The following is a 14139-nucleotide window of genomic DNA, read 5'->3' as shown; positions in this document are numbered from 1 at the left end:
GTGTGCATATGCACACGTGTGTGTGTGTGCGTGGGCGCATACTCCCGGCACAAGCAGGCGGCACACATCACCCTGCCCGGCAGGCCCCCCGCCCAGCTCCTACTGCTCGGCGCGCCGGCCCCAGAGGCCCCGAGCTTCTCCCTGCCTCAGTTTCCCCTCCGGCCCCCCGCGGAGCCCTCACTCCAGCTCCGGGGGGCAGTCCGCCCGGCGTACGTGCGGCCCACGCCCGGGGCCGGTGACCTTGGCAGGACCGCCCGGCCCGGGGCCCACGAGGCTGGGCGTGGGCGGCTCCGGCCCGACCCGGCAGACTTGGCCGGCTCCGATCCGCTCCGGCTCAGAGTCCGCGCGCCCCTCCCGGCCCATGCCCGCGCGCCGCGGGGCACCGCCTGCCGAGGGGCGGGGCCTTCCCTGCGCCGAGCGAGCCGGCCAATGGGCGGGCGCCCCTCATGAATAGGGAATGAGGCTGCTGCGGCCCGACAGCCAGGCCGCCCCGCCCCCTCGCTCTCGCGCCCGCGCGCTTGCTCGCGCCCACCCTCGCCCACACACGCGCCGCCGGGGCCGCAGGACGAAGATGGCGACCGCCATGTACTTGGAGCACTACCTGGACAGTGAGTCCGCTCCCCGCCCGGGCCGGGGACGGGGCCGGGACCGGGGCCGGCCGGAGCGGCGCCCTGCTTCGTGCCGCTGGGGGCCTCCCTGCGGGGGGCAGCGGCCAGGGCTCGGGAGGGCGGGGGCTCGCGGGGAAGGGTGGCCCCGGAGTGGGAGGGGGGCCGGGGGGAGGGGCGGGGGCGGGGGCGCGCGCGAGGGGAGGGGCGGCCGCGGGGGCGCGCCGCGGGAGGCGGGAGGGCGGGCTCGGCGGGAATTAAGAGGTGCGTCACGGTTAGCCGGGGGAGGGAGGGCGAGCGAGGTGACGCGAGGCGGGGGCGGAGCCCGCGGCTACTATGGCGACCTAGGAGACTCGGCGGCGTCACTGTCCGCGGGACACGCCCCCTCGCCGGCTGCGAGAGCTCGCCCCGCCCCCTGGCGGCTCCTGGCGCCCCCTGGCGAGCGGGCGGCGCGTGGAAGAGGCTGGTGGAGCATTCCTGGCATAGAGCTGGGGGGCGGCGGGGATGCACTAGGCCATTGGGGCTAGAGCCGGAGGGGGAGCACGCTGGCCAGGCCTCCCTAGAGCTGGGGGCCGTTCTGGGCTGATGGATCTAGAGCTGGGGCAGTGCTAGGCCAGCGGATCTAGAGCCATGGGGGCGTGCCAGGCCGGCAGTTCTAGAATTGGGGGACTGTGCTAGGCCAGTGGATCTAGAACTGGGGGGATGTCCAAGGTCAATGGAGCTAGAACTGGGGGACCGTGCTAGGTCAATGGAGCTAGAGCTGGGGGTCAGTGCCAGGCTGGCGGATCTAGGACTGGGGGACCGTGCCAGGCCGATGGATCTAGAGCTGGGGGGATGCACTAGGTCAGTGGATCAAGAACTGGGGGAGCACGCTAGACCAATGGATCTAAAGCAGGGGGGGCGAGCCCATTGATCTGATGGATCTAGAGCTGGGAGAACATGCTTGGCCAATGGATCTAGAGCAGGGGAGTGGACCTATTGGTCTGATGGATCCAGAACTGGGCTGCCATGGATCTAGAACCAGGAGAGCATGCTGGCCCCACAAGGGAGCTGGGAGAGGGTACATCTGCGTTCTAGAGCCAGGAGAGTGTTCTAGGCTTCTGGGACCTAGAACATGGGGAGCTTGGAAGGAGTTGGGGATCTTCCCAGGCTTCAGATTCTCCAGAGCACTGGGCCTGCCCTCAGGGAGCTTCAGTTCTGGAGAAGTGGACCAGTGACTCCTACCATCCACCTGGTTCCAAGCCCACTTTGGGGGCGTGGCTGCCTCCCCTGACCTGAATTCACCTCCCACCCCTGCACAGAGCCCTGAGTCTGGAGCTTCCACAGGAGGGGCTGAGGCCTGCAGAGATGTGCCTGCCCAGGGCTGGACCCCCATCAGATTGCAGCCACCCTGAGGGCAGACCCAGCTCAGGCTCAGGCCCTGCTTGTTCAGCAGCTTCTGACCCTTACCTGCAGCCTTGGATCTGGCGGGGGGACACTGAGGCTGGGGCTTTCTGATCCCCTGGGGAGAACCCAGACCCCTTGTCTGAGCTGGCAGCCTCTAGTACCCCTGCTCCCTCTTGACCTCCTCCTCACCAAGCGGCTTCTGAACGCGGCTCAGCATTCTCTTTCCAAGTCGTTTTTAACTGGGAAGAAGTCGTGTTTATGAAGCCCTCAGCACGTGCCTGACCATAGTAGGATGCTTAATGCATGCCCGCGGCGGGTGCATTAGTGCCCCAAAGGGCAAGAGAGGGAAGGCCACGGGCCTCTTTGCCTTTGTGTGCTGCACCTCCAGCTCTGAGCAGGGTCCAGGCCTCCATCCCCTCCCTGGCGGGGGCAGGCCAGCAGCTGCCACCTTTCTCTAGCTGAAGGGGCTGTTGGTGGGACCTGGCTCTAATGTGCGGGGGAGAGGAGGATGAAGAAGGCACAAGCCTGCCTTCCAGAGGCTGCCCCTCTGCCCCTCCCCTCTCCTCTGTAGGGTGAGGGATTGGGTCCTCTAGAGGATGAGGAGGCCGAAGGCCTCTCCCAGCTCAGTCAGTTTGCCTCAGGAGGCTTTAGCTGATAGGAAGAAGTATGAAGGTGGGAGAAACAGGGTCACCTGCAGCCAGCCTGCATGAGGAGTGATGCATTATGTGAGAGGAGAGTGTGTGTGCAGGGCGCCGGTTCCCTCCCTCATGGTCGCAGCACCTGTGGGTATTTCCTCCACCGATGCAGACGCTCTGTGGCTGAGGCTTCAGGAGCTCCTGGGCTCAGAAGACTCCTCACCCCAGTGGCAAGCCTCTGCACCGAGGGAGCAGCAGTGAGGGCAGAGTGGTCCTCTCAGAGGAGCTGAGCTTCACTGAGGGGAAGGGGGAGGTATGGGAGCAGAGCATGGCCTGAGCAGACAGAGCTCTGGGCCCCTTTGATTCCTGCTCCCATGCCCTTCACTGACACCTCTGCTCCTCCATGTGGAGTGCCTCTGAGACCCTTGCACAAGCACCCTGAGTGTCCATGGAGTTGTCAGCCCAGAGTGCTCCTGATGGCCCACGGGAGCAACCAGGACCAGTATTGCTTTTCTCCCTGTCCACGGCAGTTCAGACCTGAGTGTCTCTTTTTGGCGTGGTGAGCCTCCCCTGGAGGCAGCCAGGTTCCAGTTCAGACCCCTTTGCCTCTAAGTCTCTTCTGTCTGGTCAGGGGCTTCCTTGTCCTCCTCTCACTGATCTTGTATTCCTGTTCTGTGACCCTTTTTCCTCTTCTTATGTTCTGGGCATGTGCCTTTCTCTCTATCTTTCCTTGGGCTACTGTTACCTCCTGTTGTCTATGAAAGAAGACATTTCAGTCCATTGAAAACATAAGATTGATACTCATCCCTTAGAAGGCAGAAAACATTCCAATCTCCTTAACTTCTCCTTCTCTGCAGGTGGCTTCCCCTCCCCCCATAAAAGACAGACCCATTTGCTTTCTTAGATTGCAGATTGCGTGCTGTGCTTTTGAGAAACATTTGTGCCCTTAATACCTTTGTGTTTCAGGTATTGAAAATCTTCCGTGTGAACTCCAAAGGAATTTCCAGCTGATGCGTGAACTGGACCAGAGAACAGAAGGTGTGTTCAGGTACTCCAGTAAGCAGCCAGGATGCCTAGGGGCCCTCAGCTGCGTGGTGCTCAGTTCTCGTCAGGGGAGAGGGGGCAGGGAAGAGGAAATCTGTGTCACCGTGAACTTTGGTGACAAAAGCTAGCAGTGAGGGTTCAGCGCTGTGGGCTCCTCCTTCCCTCTTCTTCAGGCACCCCAGCTCTTGTGTGATTTTTCCAGCATAAGGGAGGTGTGTTAATGAAGCTTAATTCCAAAAAAATTCTCATAACCATTACAAGTTGATTTTAACTTTTGCAAGTAAGACATGGGACATTTTTGCTTTTGGCCTTAATTTAGCTTCTTTTTAACCTAGGCCCAAATCTGAGTCATTCAGTGTGTTCAGAGTTTAGGTGACTCTTTAGCATGGAGGTGGCAACATAGCCGTTAGTCTAGTGGGGGGCCGAGAGAGTTGTCATGCATGCCCAGATACCCCTTGTGTGCTACCCAGAGTGACAGTGGGGGCATGATGACCTTAAAGGTAGCAGTCAATCAAGCTGGCAGTCACCAGACATTCATTAAGCACCTGCCGTGTGCCGGCCAGGCTCTGTGCTTGCTAGGCTGAGATTGGTCTGACTAGAGGGGCGATGGTGACACTTGTCTGTGATGGTCACAAGGCCCAGACAGTAGGAAGAATTCACATGACTTTAGGGGGAGAGAGAGAGAAAGAGAGAGAGAGAGAGAGAGAGAGAGAGAGAGAGAGAGAGTGTGTGTGTGTGTGTGTGTCTGTGTGTCTGTGTGTCTGTGTGTATGTCTGTGTGTGTTGGGGGCAGGGGGGTTCCTAAAATGGCAAACATTTCTGGGATATTTTAGAATTAAATTTGTGGGTATTTATGCTCGACTCTTCACTGTACAACCAGAATCAGGAGCAGTGAGAGTGTAATGAAAAACAGTGGGATGGAAATTTGATCTGAGAGATGAAGATGTGAGAAAGGCACCAAGCCCTGAAAATATTTAGTGAATTTTTGTTATCTTTGTGAAATAAAGGAGCAGCTAACAGGAGTGTTAGCGCTTCAGAGCAAGGGTGGCGAGGATGGGGCCAGAGCGCCTGGACCGAACCGCGGCTCTCAGCTCCACCGTGGGCTGGCCTGGGGCTGTGCTGACAGTCGCTCACCATTTCTTTGTCAGATAAGAAAGCAGAGATCGACATCCTGGCCGCTGAGTACATCTCCACGGTGAAGAATCTCTCCCCCGAGCAGCGTGTGGAGCACCTGCAGAAGATCCAGAGTGCGTACAGCAGATGTAAAGAGTACAGTGACGACAAGGTGCAGCTGGCCATGCAGACCTATGAGATGGTGAGGCGGCACGTGGCCCCGTGGGTGGGGGAGCCACGGCGGCCGGGCCGCCAGAGGCCGAGCCGAGGCTGAAAGGCCACTTAGGGAAAGTGCCTCATGTGGTAGTGTCAGCTCTCGGCTTGGGGCTTTACGTTGGTTGCCTTTCACTCTTCAGCCTCCAATTTGCCCAGCTTCCTAAGCAAGTAGACTTATCCCTACACTTGGCTTTCATATGACAAGAGCCAGACATCAAGAAATGCCCAACTTAATCTGAATTAAATGTGCTCTTTCACTCAGGTAGACTTTCCCTTAGACTTTTCAGTTAATTCTTATTCTTGTTTGAGAAGATAACATATAAACAATTTTTTTCTTTTCTTTCTTTTTTGTTTTATGGAGGGGGAAAGTAGGGTAATTGACTTGCCCAAGGTCTCACAGCTAGTAAGTGTTAAGTGTCTGAGGCTGGATTTGAACTCAGGTCCTCCTGACTCCAGGGTCGGTGCTCTATTCACTGCACCCCCTAGCCTGCTCCCCAAACAGTTCTTTCTAAATGATCATTGCGTTTGATTTGTTGTAACTGCGCTCGTTCTCTTGACTACGCTGTGAAGTAGTGAACACTTGGCCCCAGTTTAAAATGATAAGAAGCCGTTCCGTGGAGGACCCAGAGGTTCTCCTGTTTCTCTGGTGGAGCTCGTTTGCTTGGGGCCACGGAGGCAGCAGTGCCCCACTAGGAGCACCAGCCCCTGCTTGTTTCATTGTGCTTCATCTGTCAGGCTGATGTGTTCACAGCCTTGTTCTTTTCATTGTCAGTAACGTCTTTTTGGGTCCGCTGTGCCTTCAGTCTCTAGTCTGTCCTCCGTGGAGACACCAGGGTAGTTCCCATCGTGCCACTTTCTTAGGCTCTTGTCTTGCTTAAGGACATACAGTGACTTCATTTTTGACTTCATCTGTAGAGTTCTCCTCCGGCCTTGCATCTGCTCCCAAGGATCCCCCTGCTCATATACCCTGATGGTGATAGCCCTTGAAGAGGGTTCCCAGTAATGGAAAGGGGATTCCCACGTGACTTTGGCAGTGGGGTGTCTTCCTTAAGGACAGCCATCCACACTCTAAAGGCCGCTTGGCCTGGCTGGTAGAGGGCTGAACCCTCATCTTGCCAAACACAGTGGCTGGAAGCAGGTCCAATGCCCAACAGAGGGGGTCCTGGGCTGTTTGGAGGAACTGTATTCCCTTGTGGGCCTGGTCCAAGGCTCTTCCTGCTGGACTTTGGCGGTGTGTGGGGCTGGCCTGCTCTCACCTCCACAGGGACCTTTGTGTGGGTGCTTTTGTGCAGGTGGACAAGCACATTCGCCGCCTTGATGCAGATCTCGCACGCTTTGAAGCTGACTTGAAGGAGAAGATGGAAGGCAGTGACCTGGAGAGTTCGGGAGGAAGAGGCCTGAAAAGTATGCCCTTGGATGCTGCTTCTCGGGGGTGGCCGTGCCTTCAGAAGTCCCAGACTGCAGTCGTCACCTGTACCAATGTTGTCTTTCAGAAGGCCGGGGGCAGAAGGAGAAAAGAGGCTCCCGGGGCCGTGGGAGACGCACATCAGAGGAAGACACTCCGAAGAAGAAAAAGCTGAAAGGAGGGTAAGCTTTGGGTCTTGCTCCCGAGTCGCAGGGTGTTTGTCTTCAGTAGCATGTTCTAGCCCTGTGGGCCAGTGCAGATATGGACAAGCCTGAGGCTGTGCGAAAGCCCCTACATGAGCAGAGCAAGAGTGGGCGGGGTTGTTCAGGGCGCTGAAGCCGTGCTGCCCGAGGGGCACGGTGGCATTGGTTAGCCAAGATGAAGAGCTAGCGTGACTCACAGGTGGCACCAGGCAGATGGCCAGACCCACGTGGTTTGATGGGTAGTGATCAGTATAGAAGGAGGCGGGGGGGGGGGGGGTGGGGTTTGGTGCTATCCTGTGGAACATTTCTGCAGGACACCCAGGTGCCCAGTGAGCACATGACACCAGGCTGGGGGCTGCAGTAGGGGGAGGGCTAGAGTTGTGGCAGCCCAGAGGGAAGGAATCAGAGTTGGAAAAGGAAATGAAATCAGGTCATGCACAAGAGGTCTACAAGGAGATTGCTAAAGAGAGAGTTGTTTGGGAATGAGCTTCTCAGGGCCTGCAGGCTCCCTTGGGCTCACAGTGTGGTGTGACCCCAGCTCATGGAGGCAGGGCATGGACCTCTTCCTTTTTGCATGGCCAGACCACATGGGGAGGGTCATGGTCAGTCAGTGGCATTGACTTTGAGGAAAGACAGTCATCAGCTGGGAAGCGTCCTGCCAAGGGTGGCCAGTTTGGTGAAAGGCCTCTGGAGAATGGACTTGTGGGTGCCATGTTGGTGGTCTCCATATGCCTGCATGGCTGTCTGGTAGAAGAGAGATTGAGCTTGGTCTGCTTAGCCCTAGGCTCTCTCAGGTGTTTGACCCCAGGTGGAGGGAGAGGCTGTTAGCCATAGGGCTGTCTCTCAGGGCAGCAGTGGGGCTGCCCTGGGAGCTGGGAATTCCTGCTTGTTAACACAGAGTGGAGGGGCCGCTTCTCAGGGATGTTACTGAAAGCGTTGTTGTGTGTATGGATCAGATGAGGTGCAGTTGGTGATGCAGGGAGGGTGTTTAATAAATGTTCTCTCCCTTTCCTCCCCATGGTGTCTGACGTTCCATCCACCTGTGGGCCTCTGTGGTTCTGATTGAAAGAACCAGGAATGTGTAGCCTAGAGGGGAGAAGGCTTGGGGTAGCGGAACTGTGGGGAGAATTCTTTTCCAATAAGGGTTGAGCCAGAGTGCCCTTGGGCTTCCTTCCAGCTTGCAAATTCTGTGTGATTCTCTATGCCTTCTTTCCCGAAGGACTTGGGAAATCCAACAGAAAAGGGATTTAATTTGGTTGGGGCAGCAGCAATCAGTTGAAGTTTGAGGAGGGAAGCAGAATCTGGTTCATTTACTGGGAGCACTGTGTAAGGACGGGAGCCCTAGCAGCAGGCTGGCCCGCCTGCTCCCTTTGGTGATGCTAGTGGGGGTGACATTGATGGAGCCTGTTATCTCTTGTCTTGTTTGGTGTCCTCAGCAGGCGGGAGAGGAGAGGGCAGGGCCCACCATTGACCCAGTGGGGCTGGGTTTCTGGTGTCTGGGATGGCATTGAAAACAGTATCAGGGACTTCAAGAAGGAGATGGCATCACCCTAGCCCCTGGGTCTGCTTCCCTTAGAAGGCTTGCCCTGCCTAAGATTGACGTTTTTCATTCACAATTTGGGACTGTAGGCTGTCAGGTGTCATGTATAGGCCGTTATAAAAAATGGAAAGGCTATTCATCTTCTGCGGTAGTTTCATTTTATTGTAGTGTTGTCAGAAGTTAAGGGAGTTAAGAGCTTGGCAGATTGGCCCTCAGCCAGATTGCCCAGTCCTACCTTCTAGGCTTGGTTCTTCCTTTAGGTTTAAGGGAAGTGCCCTCTTCTTGTGCCCCTACCCCAAGCACTGAGGGGAGGGGAGGCATGTGGGGGACAAGGGCTACTCAGTGGGTGCAGGTCTGTGAGTCTGTTGTTGGGAAGACATCCATTCCTGCTCCTTCCGCTGCCCAAGGAAGCTGAGAGATTGGGCCCGTGTCTGAAAGGCAGAGCAGCCTGGGTCAGTGTGGGGAAGGGTGGTGGACCCAGGTGCGGTCCTCTAGGGGGCAGAGAGAGGAGACCCTAGGCCAAGCGGTGGTGGAGTGGCCGCCATTGTGTGTTTCCCGGCTTGGGCAGCCTGCAGGGAGATGGACATAGGTGTGCCACTTTCCCCAGGCTGGTCCTTCAGCCCACAGGGAGCCGGCGACACTTCTTCCTGGATCTGCTGAGCCTTAGAGTGCTTTTGGCTGCAGACCTGGCTCTGGTTAAATGGTGCTCGTTTAAAAAACAGCCTTGGAAAATGCAGAAGCTGTGCTCTCAGAGAATGGTCCTGTTGGATGGGGTGGGGACCTTGCAGGGGCTGCTGTGTAAGTCTGTCATTATCTCAGATTTTTATTAAATACAACGGTAAATTTACTTTGAAACTGAGTAATTGCAAGTGATTCAAAGTGCTTCCAAAACGTTTGCTCTCAGAAGTTGTGGGCACGGGCTGTTAGGACCAGGCTGGGAAAGTGAACGTCCAAAGACCCCAGAGGAAGCTTGGGGCCCCAGGGAGTGGTGGTGGGAGGAGAGTGGGGAGTGGGGAGCGGCCTTGAGGTCTATAGGTGTGGGGGGCACTTGGGCTCCTTTGGCCTTGCTCTCTCTTCTAGTTCGGAGTTTGCCGAAACCATCCTCTCGGTTCACCCTTCGGACGTCCTGGACATGCCTGTGGACCCCAATGAGCCGACCTACTGCCTGTGCCACCAGGTGTCCTATGGAGAGATGATTGGCTGTGACAACCCGGATGTGGGTACTGGGGCCCCCGAGGGGCTGAGGGTTCAGGGAGGGGGGGTCTGGTGCAGACGAGTGAGGCAGGTATTGATGGGCGGCCCCTCTTCTTCCCCTGCCAGTGTCCCATTGAGTGGTTTCACTTTGCTTGTGTGGATCTCACTACAAAACCCAAAGGAAAATGGTGAGTGATGGGGTGGGGCAGTGTGCCAGTCCCAGTTGCCCCAGTGCAGCGGCAGTCTCCTGGCCGGAAAGGCAGTGTGGCCTAGTTGTCACGGTGCTGGGCTTGAGTCAGGGAGGCGGGCCTTCTGCTTCCAACACTGAGCTTATTAGCTGCCCCCCCAGATACTTGCTGGCTCCTCACTCGGGAGCGGTGCCAGGCTCACTGGCCACCTCGGATGTCACCGGCAGGGAGGTGACAGTTTGGGCAGCTGCAGGGACTTCTGGGAGAGGGCCAGAGTCCTGGTGGGGGTGGGAGTGAGACCAGAACAGGCTGTGTCCTGGTCTGTGCTTCTTGTGACCTTGCTCAGCACTTGTTAGGCAGCCCTCCTGGGCCCCGCCCAGACGTGGCTTGTAACGGCTCTGTCTCCTCGCAGGTTTTGTCCTCGCTGCGTTCAGGAGAAGAGGAAGAAGAAGTAGGGGAGACTTGGCAGGACCAGTTCATACTTTCCTCCCTTCATGTTGTAATAGCTTCTCTTTATTTTTAAACTACCTTATTGTTTTGGTCTGGTGTTGAGCTATCCAATGGCCACTTGTAATTCTTGGTATTTCCAAACAAAAAGCAGAAAACTGACTCTCTTCTACCTGGAGAGACTCTTGTAGGTAAATCTGCCACAGGGACTTTGTTCTCCTTCCTTTTTACGTGGATTTCCTGATAGCACCGAACCAGGCAGTAACAGTTGTACTGTCCAGACGGGTGTCTGCTACTTAGGCATCAGGAAACGTGGGACTGCCACAGGAAGCCCATGGCCGTGAGATGAGTGCCCCCTTTGGGACCCTGGTGCCCGCCATCGCTTGGGAAGTGTAGACGTGACCCTCTGTAGAGGTGGCAGAGCAACACTGGCTGCTAGACAGTGAGGACAAGCCTCACCGACGCTTGTGTCCGTAGGGGCTGGGGCGTCTCCTCTCCAAGGCCTCGGCTCTGATTCCGAAGCCAGTGACTGTGTTTACTTGTGGTAAGGGCCTGTCTCCTGCACCCGCCGCTGTGGGGCTCCAGGTTCTTACCCTTAGAAAGTAATTTCTGCTTTATTGTGCACTGCCTTGTTGGTTTGAATTTCACTCCTTCCCTCTCATGGGGGGGGTTGTACTCACCCGTTCTGGAGCAAAGTGGGTTTTTATTAGCACAGAGGTTCTCAGACCTGCTGATGCCCATTTCTCTGGACGTTCCTCAAGTTTTTACTGTGAAGACAAGCTTAGTGTTTTAGCATGAAGATAGTGGGTCTGATGTGTTTTATGAAGTGAAAGTCCAGTCTGCTGAGGCCTGGTTTTATATCTGATTTATGTTGCACCCTGTTAGAGCTGTGAGACGAGAAGCTGTATCCAAGGGGACTAGATAATCTCAGAGGATGTGTGGATTCTTGTGGAAAGGAAGCTGTTGACGGGGGGACGTTTTATTGATCAGCGTTCCCCGCAAACCCATTTTACTGACCTTTTAGTGAGATTTTCTTTTCTTTTTTTTTTTTTTTGCTTTTTGGAGGGGGGAATGCAGGGCAATTGGGGTTAAGTGACTTGCCCAAGGTCACACGGCTCGTAAGTGTTAAGTGTCTGAGGTTGGATTTGAACTCAGGTCTTCCTGACTCCAAGGCCGGTGCTCTATTCACTGCACCACCTAGCCACCCCTTAGTGAGATTTTCAATGAGTAGTTTAGTGTCCTGAAATTTGTTTTGCTTCTTTTGAGATGCCTAGAAATACAGACAGGGTTGGAATTCTGATAATACTCTGAGCATCCCAGAAACCTTTAGCATGAAGCTGAAGGGGTGAAGGAGAAGAGGAGGGAAGAAAAACATGCTTTCTTCTTAGACTCTAGAGAGTGAACCTGGTCGAACTAGTGGAGGACTGAGATCCTACCGGAGATGCTGCTTTTGTTGGCTGTAGAGTAAGGGTCACCTGGAAAGAGGCCGTTGAGGCTTGTTCTTCCCGGGTTTGCTGCCGGCATCGGTGACTCCCCAGTGTTTCCCTCTCAGATGGGCTGAGCGAGGAGGGAAGCCAGGAGCACTGCCAGCCTGCGTCACCAAGTTCATATTCAGTGCGTGAAGGTGGTGAGCTCTTCAGACAGCCAAGACAGAGTGAATCTGATTCTGCCGGCATCCAGGCTGCTCTCTGTTTGAGGCCTGATTGTCTCTGACAGACAGACACGACGAGGGTTGTGGTGTTTACACTTAGAATTTTCATTCAAGTTGTAGTTTTGAGGCTTGAACACCTTTGGTTCTTGGGAAAGTGGGCTCAGGTAGCTGCTCCCCCAGCTCTCTCCTGCAGGGTCACATCTGTGTTGGGATCCACTGTTGTGGGCTCTTGGGGTGTGGCCAGGGTTAAGGCTTGACTGGCTGTGCTTCCCTTCTGGCTCAGGGCACACAGCCACTTACTCTCCTGTGATTCATTAAATGCTTCATCTGCTCAATTTAGTTGCTGTTGAAAAGCAGGGAAAAAAGTAGTAGAAATTATGGGGAAAATATTTTTCTAGATTTTCTTCCCGGTATGTATGGTGAAATCTCTAAGTACAGTAAATTTGCAGTAAGGGCATTTCTGCCGATTCCTTAGTAGCCAATTTAATAATGTGCTTCTTTGGTCTTTGACCACACGGTAGACAGTGTTTCGCTCATCAGTGTGGGGCTTTGGGGACTTAGTAATCAGCATCCGAGGGCTTGTGATCTCCTGAGAACAGCTATTGGCTCCCATGGCTGGTGGAAGCATTTGGTGAGATGCAGCTTCTCGTCTGCTTCTGGGGAGGTGCTCTGCCTTGAGGAACCTGTTATGCATCTGAAAATAACGTCACCAAAATGTGAGGCATGCAACTTGGGAGCGAGAAGAAAAGGCTCTGAAACTGAAGTGGACGTATCTGTCTGAGCAGTCTGGTCAGGGAGATGGGTCTGACCCCGGGCTGGACCTGCACCTTCGGGATTCTCCCCATCCCACCTAGTCCTCTGGACCTAGCCTGACTGTAGGGGGCGTGGCTCCCAGGCAAGTTCTGCCCCTGACCTTCACTCTTGTCTTCTTGGGCTGTGAGGAGAGGAGCCTGGGTCTCTTTGCTTTGGGCTGGATTGTGATGACTGAGGATGGCGGCTGGGCCTTAGCTAACCACGGTCCCCTGCACATGCTTAGTGCTAGATAAGTGTTTGTTGATTGAAATGAATGCGTTCTAAATGTCTCAGACTATTTAATCCCACAGTATATGAGCCAGGTATAATGTATTCTCCATATTTTTTTGTGCTTATTTGCAAGTAGAAGCTATAGTCTATTCAGAAGAAAAGTCAGAACATTTCAGGAGTTGATTTTCCCTTCCTCGATGCTTAGGTTATTAGAGTTAACACTTTTAGAACAATTCTTTTGTTGTCTTCTGGGAGAAAACATGCTGCATTTTAAAAACAAAGTGTTTGTTTCATTGAGTCCCATAAACCTGTGTTTGTTTGTAGTGGAATTGCTGGCTGGATCAAGTCCCTTAGAAACTGAGCCCTTGGAGGCAGGAAGGAGCTCCTGATGGAGAGATGCAAGCTGTACCTCCCTTCAGACGGTGGCTGGCAGGGAGCTGGGGGGAAGGACTGGCTCCCAGCGAAAGCCAAGAGGCTTGCTTCTCTCTAGCAGGACCATGAGAGAAAAGGGACCCTGCAGAGTCAGTCAGTCATAGGCTTAGACTTCGTTCTTTCTTTTTCCTTTCTTTCTCCCGTGACCTCTCAGAGCCGATCATGTTGTCAGCACTGGAGCAGGGCTAATTTAATCTGATCTAGCGGTAAGACCGGTCCACCCAGAGCAGCTTTCTGTGGGTCTGGCTGCATCTGCTCCACAGAGGAGTTGGGGGGAGTGGGCAGGGACTTGGGGTTTTCTTTTTCCTTTTAAACAAAATGAAGAATATTGATTCTGGGCATTGGGACATTTCAAGGTTTCCTAGGTTTTGGGTGTTCCAGTGTTTGCTGTTCATCACCTTTGTGAAAGGGATGGAAAAACTGGGGAAATCTAAGATTGTTCTAATTCACACAAGGTTACAAAGATGTTTTTTCACATACATGTGTATTTTGTGTCTTCAGCTTTACCACATTTCATCCAAAAAGATGATGATGCAGCTTTAACATGAATGTTACATTTTATTTTCAAAGGAAATATGTTCCCTTTGTAAATGGAAGAGAATATTGTAAATCTTTTTATTAAAAATAATGTAAAGTAAAGATGTATATCTGTATTTTTGGATCATGTTATAGATAATGGATATATTGTTTAATAAATAAAATATTTTTGGGAACAAAACCAAGTTTGAGAGCACATCGTTTCAGGTCCCTGGGGTCAAGTTTCAAAGCCGTGTGCGGGGAAACTGTAGCACATTGGAGCACTGGCTTCTGCACAGGCCTTTGTCTTACCTCTCCCCAGGTGCTCAGGCTATCCAGACCCCCCCCCCCCATGACCTATTCTTAGGGAGTTCTGGATAAAAGACTTCAGTTGGTTTGGACCCCAGGCTTGGCTTGTTTGCTACCTCCATGGTGTCTGTATGGAAGAAGTGGCCCTCTTAAGTCTTCCTGCCTCTAAAAATGGAGAATGGTGGTGCCCAGTGGTGTCAGCTCAAGTGGAGACCAGGGCCATCAGCCACACA

General features: G+C 54.2%; 1 protein-coding gene across 1 annotated transcript; it reads left to right on the top strand.

Annotated features, from left to right (window-relative positions):
- Positions 1-506: 506 nt before the first annotated feature.
- On the top strand, positions 507-13799 carry ING5 (inhibitor of growth family member 5). Its single transcript, XM_069083345.1, has 8 exons — positions 507-608; positions 3593-3664; positions 4818-4984; positions 6291-6402; positions 6492-6585; positions 9227-9362; positions 9467-9528; positions 9941-13799. The coding sequence occupies exons 1-8, from the start codon at positions 572-574 to the stop codon at positions 9981-9983; spliced, it is 723 nt and encodes a 240-aa protein (XP_068939446.1). The 5' UTR covers positions 507-571; the 3' UTR covers positions 9984-13799.
- The last annotated feature ends 340 nt before the right edge of the window (positions 13800-14139 follow it).

The sequence above is a fragment of the Petaurus breviceps genome, unplaced genomic scaffold (genome assembly GCF_028583685.1).
Source record: "Petaurus breviceps papuanus isolate PSGF00001 unplaced genomic scaffold, PetGlider_PUasm1.0 173, whole genome shotgun sequence".
Lineage (NCBI taxonomy): Eukaryota > Metazoa > Chordata > Mammalia > Diprotodontia > Petauridae > Petaurus > Petaurus breviceps.
This window is presented reverse-complemented; position numbering and strand designations above follow the sequence as displayed.

Bases quoted from the DNA above. Each gene is read 5' to 3' on its own strand.
- ING5 (XM_069083345.1), top strand. From the start codon at position 572: ATGGCGACCGCCATGTACTTGGAGCACTACCTGGACA. The intron at 6,586-9,226 runs GTAAGCTTTGGG...TCTCTCTTCTAG, and splicing joins AAGAAAAAGCTGAAAGGAGG to TTCGGAGTTTGCCGAAACCA. The intron at 9,529-9,940 runs GTGAGTGATGGG...GTCTCCTCGCAG, and splicing joins ACAAAACCCAAAGGAAAATG to GTTTTGTCCTCGCTGCGTTC.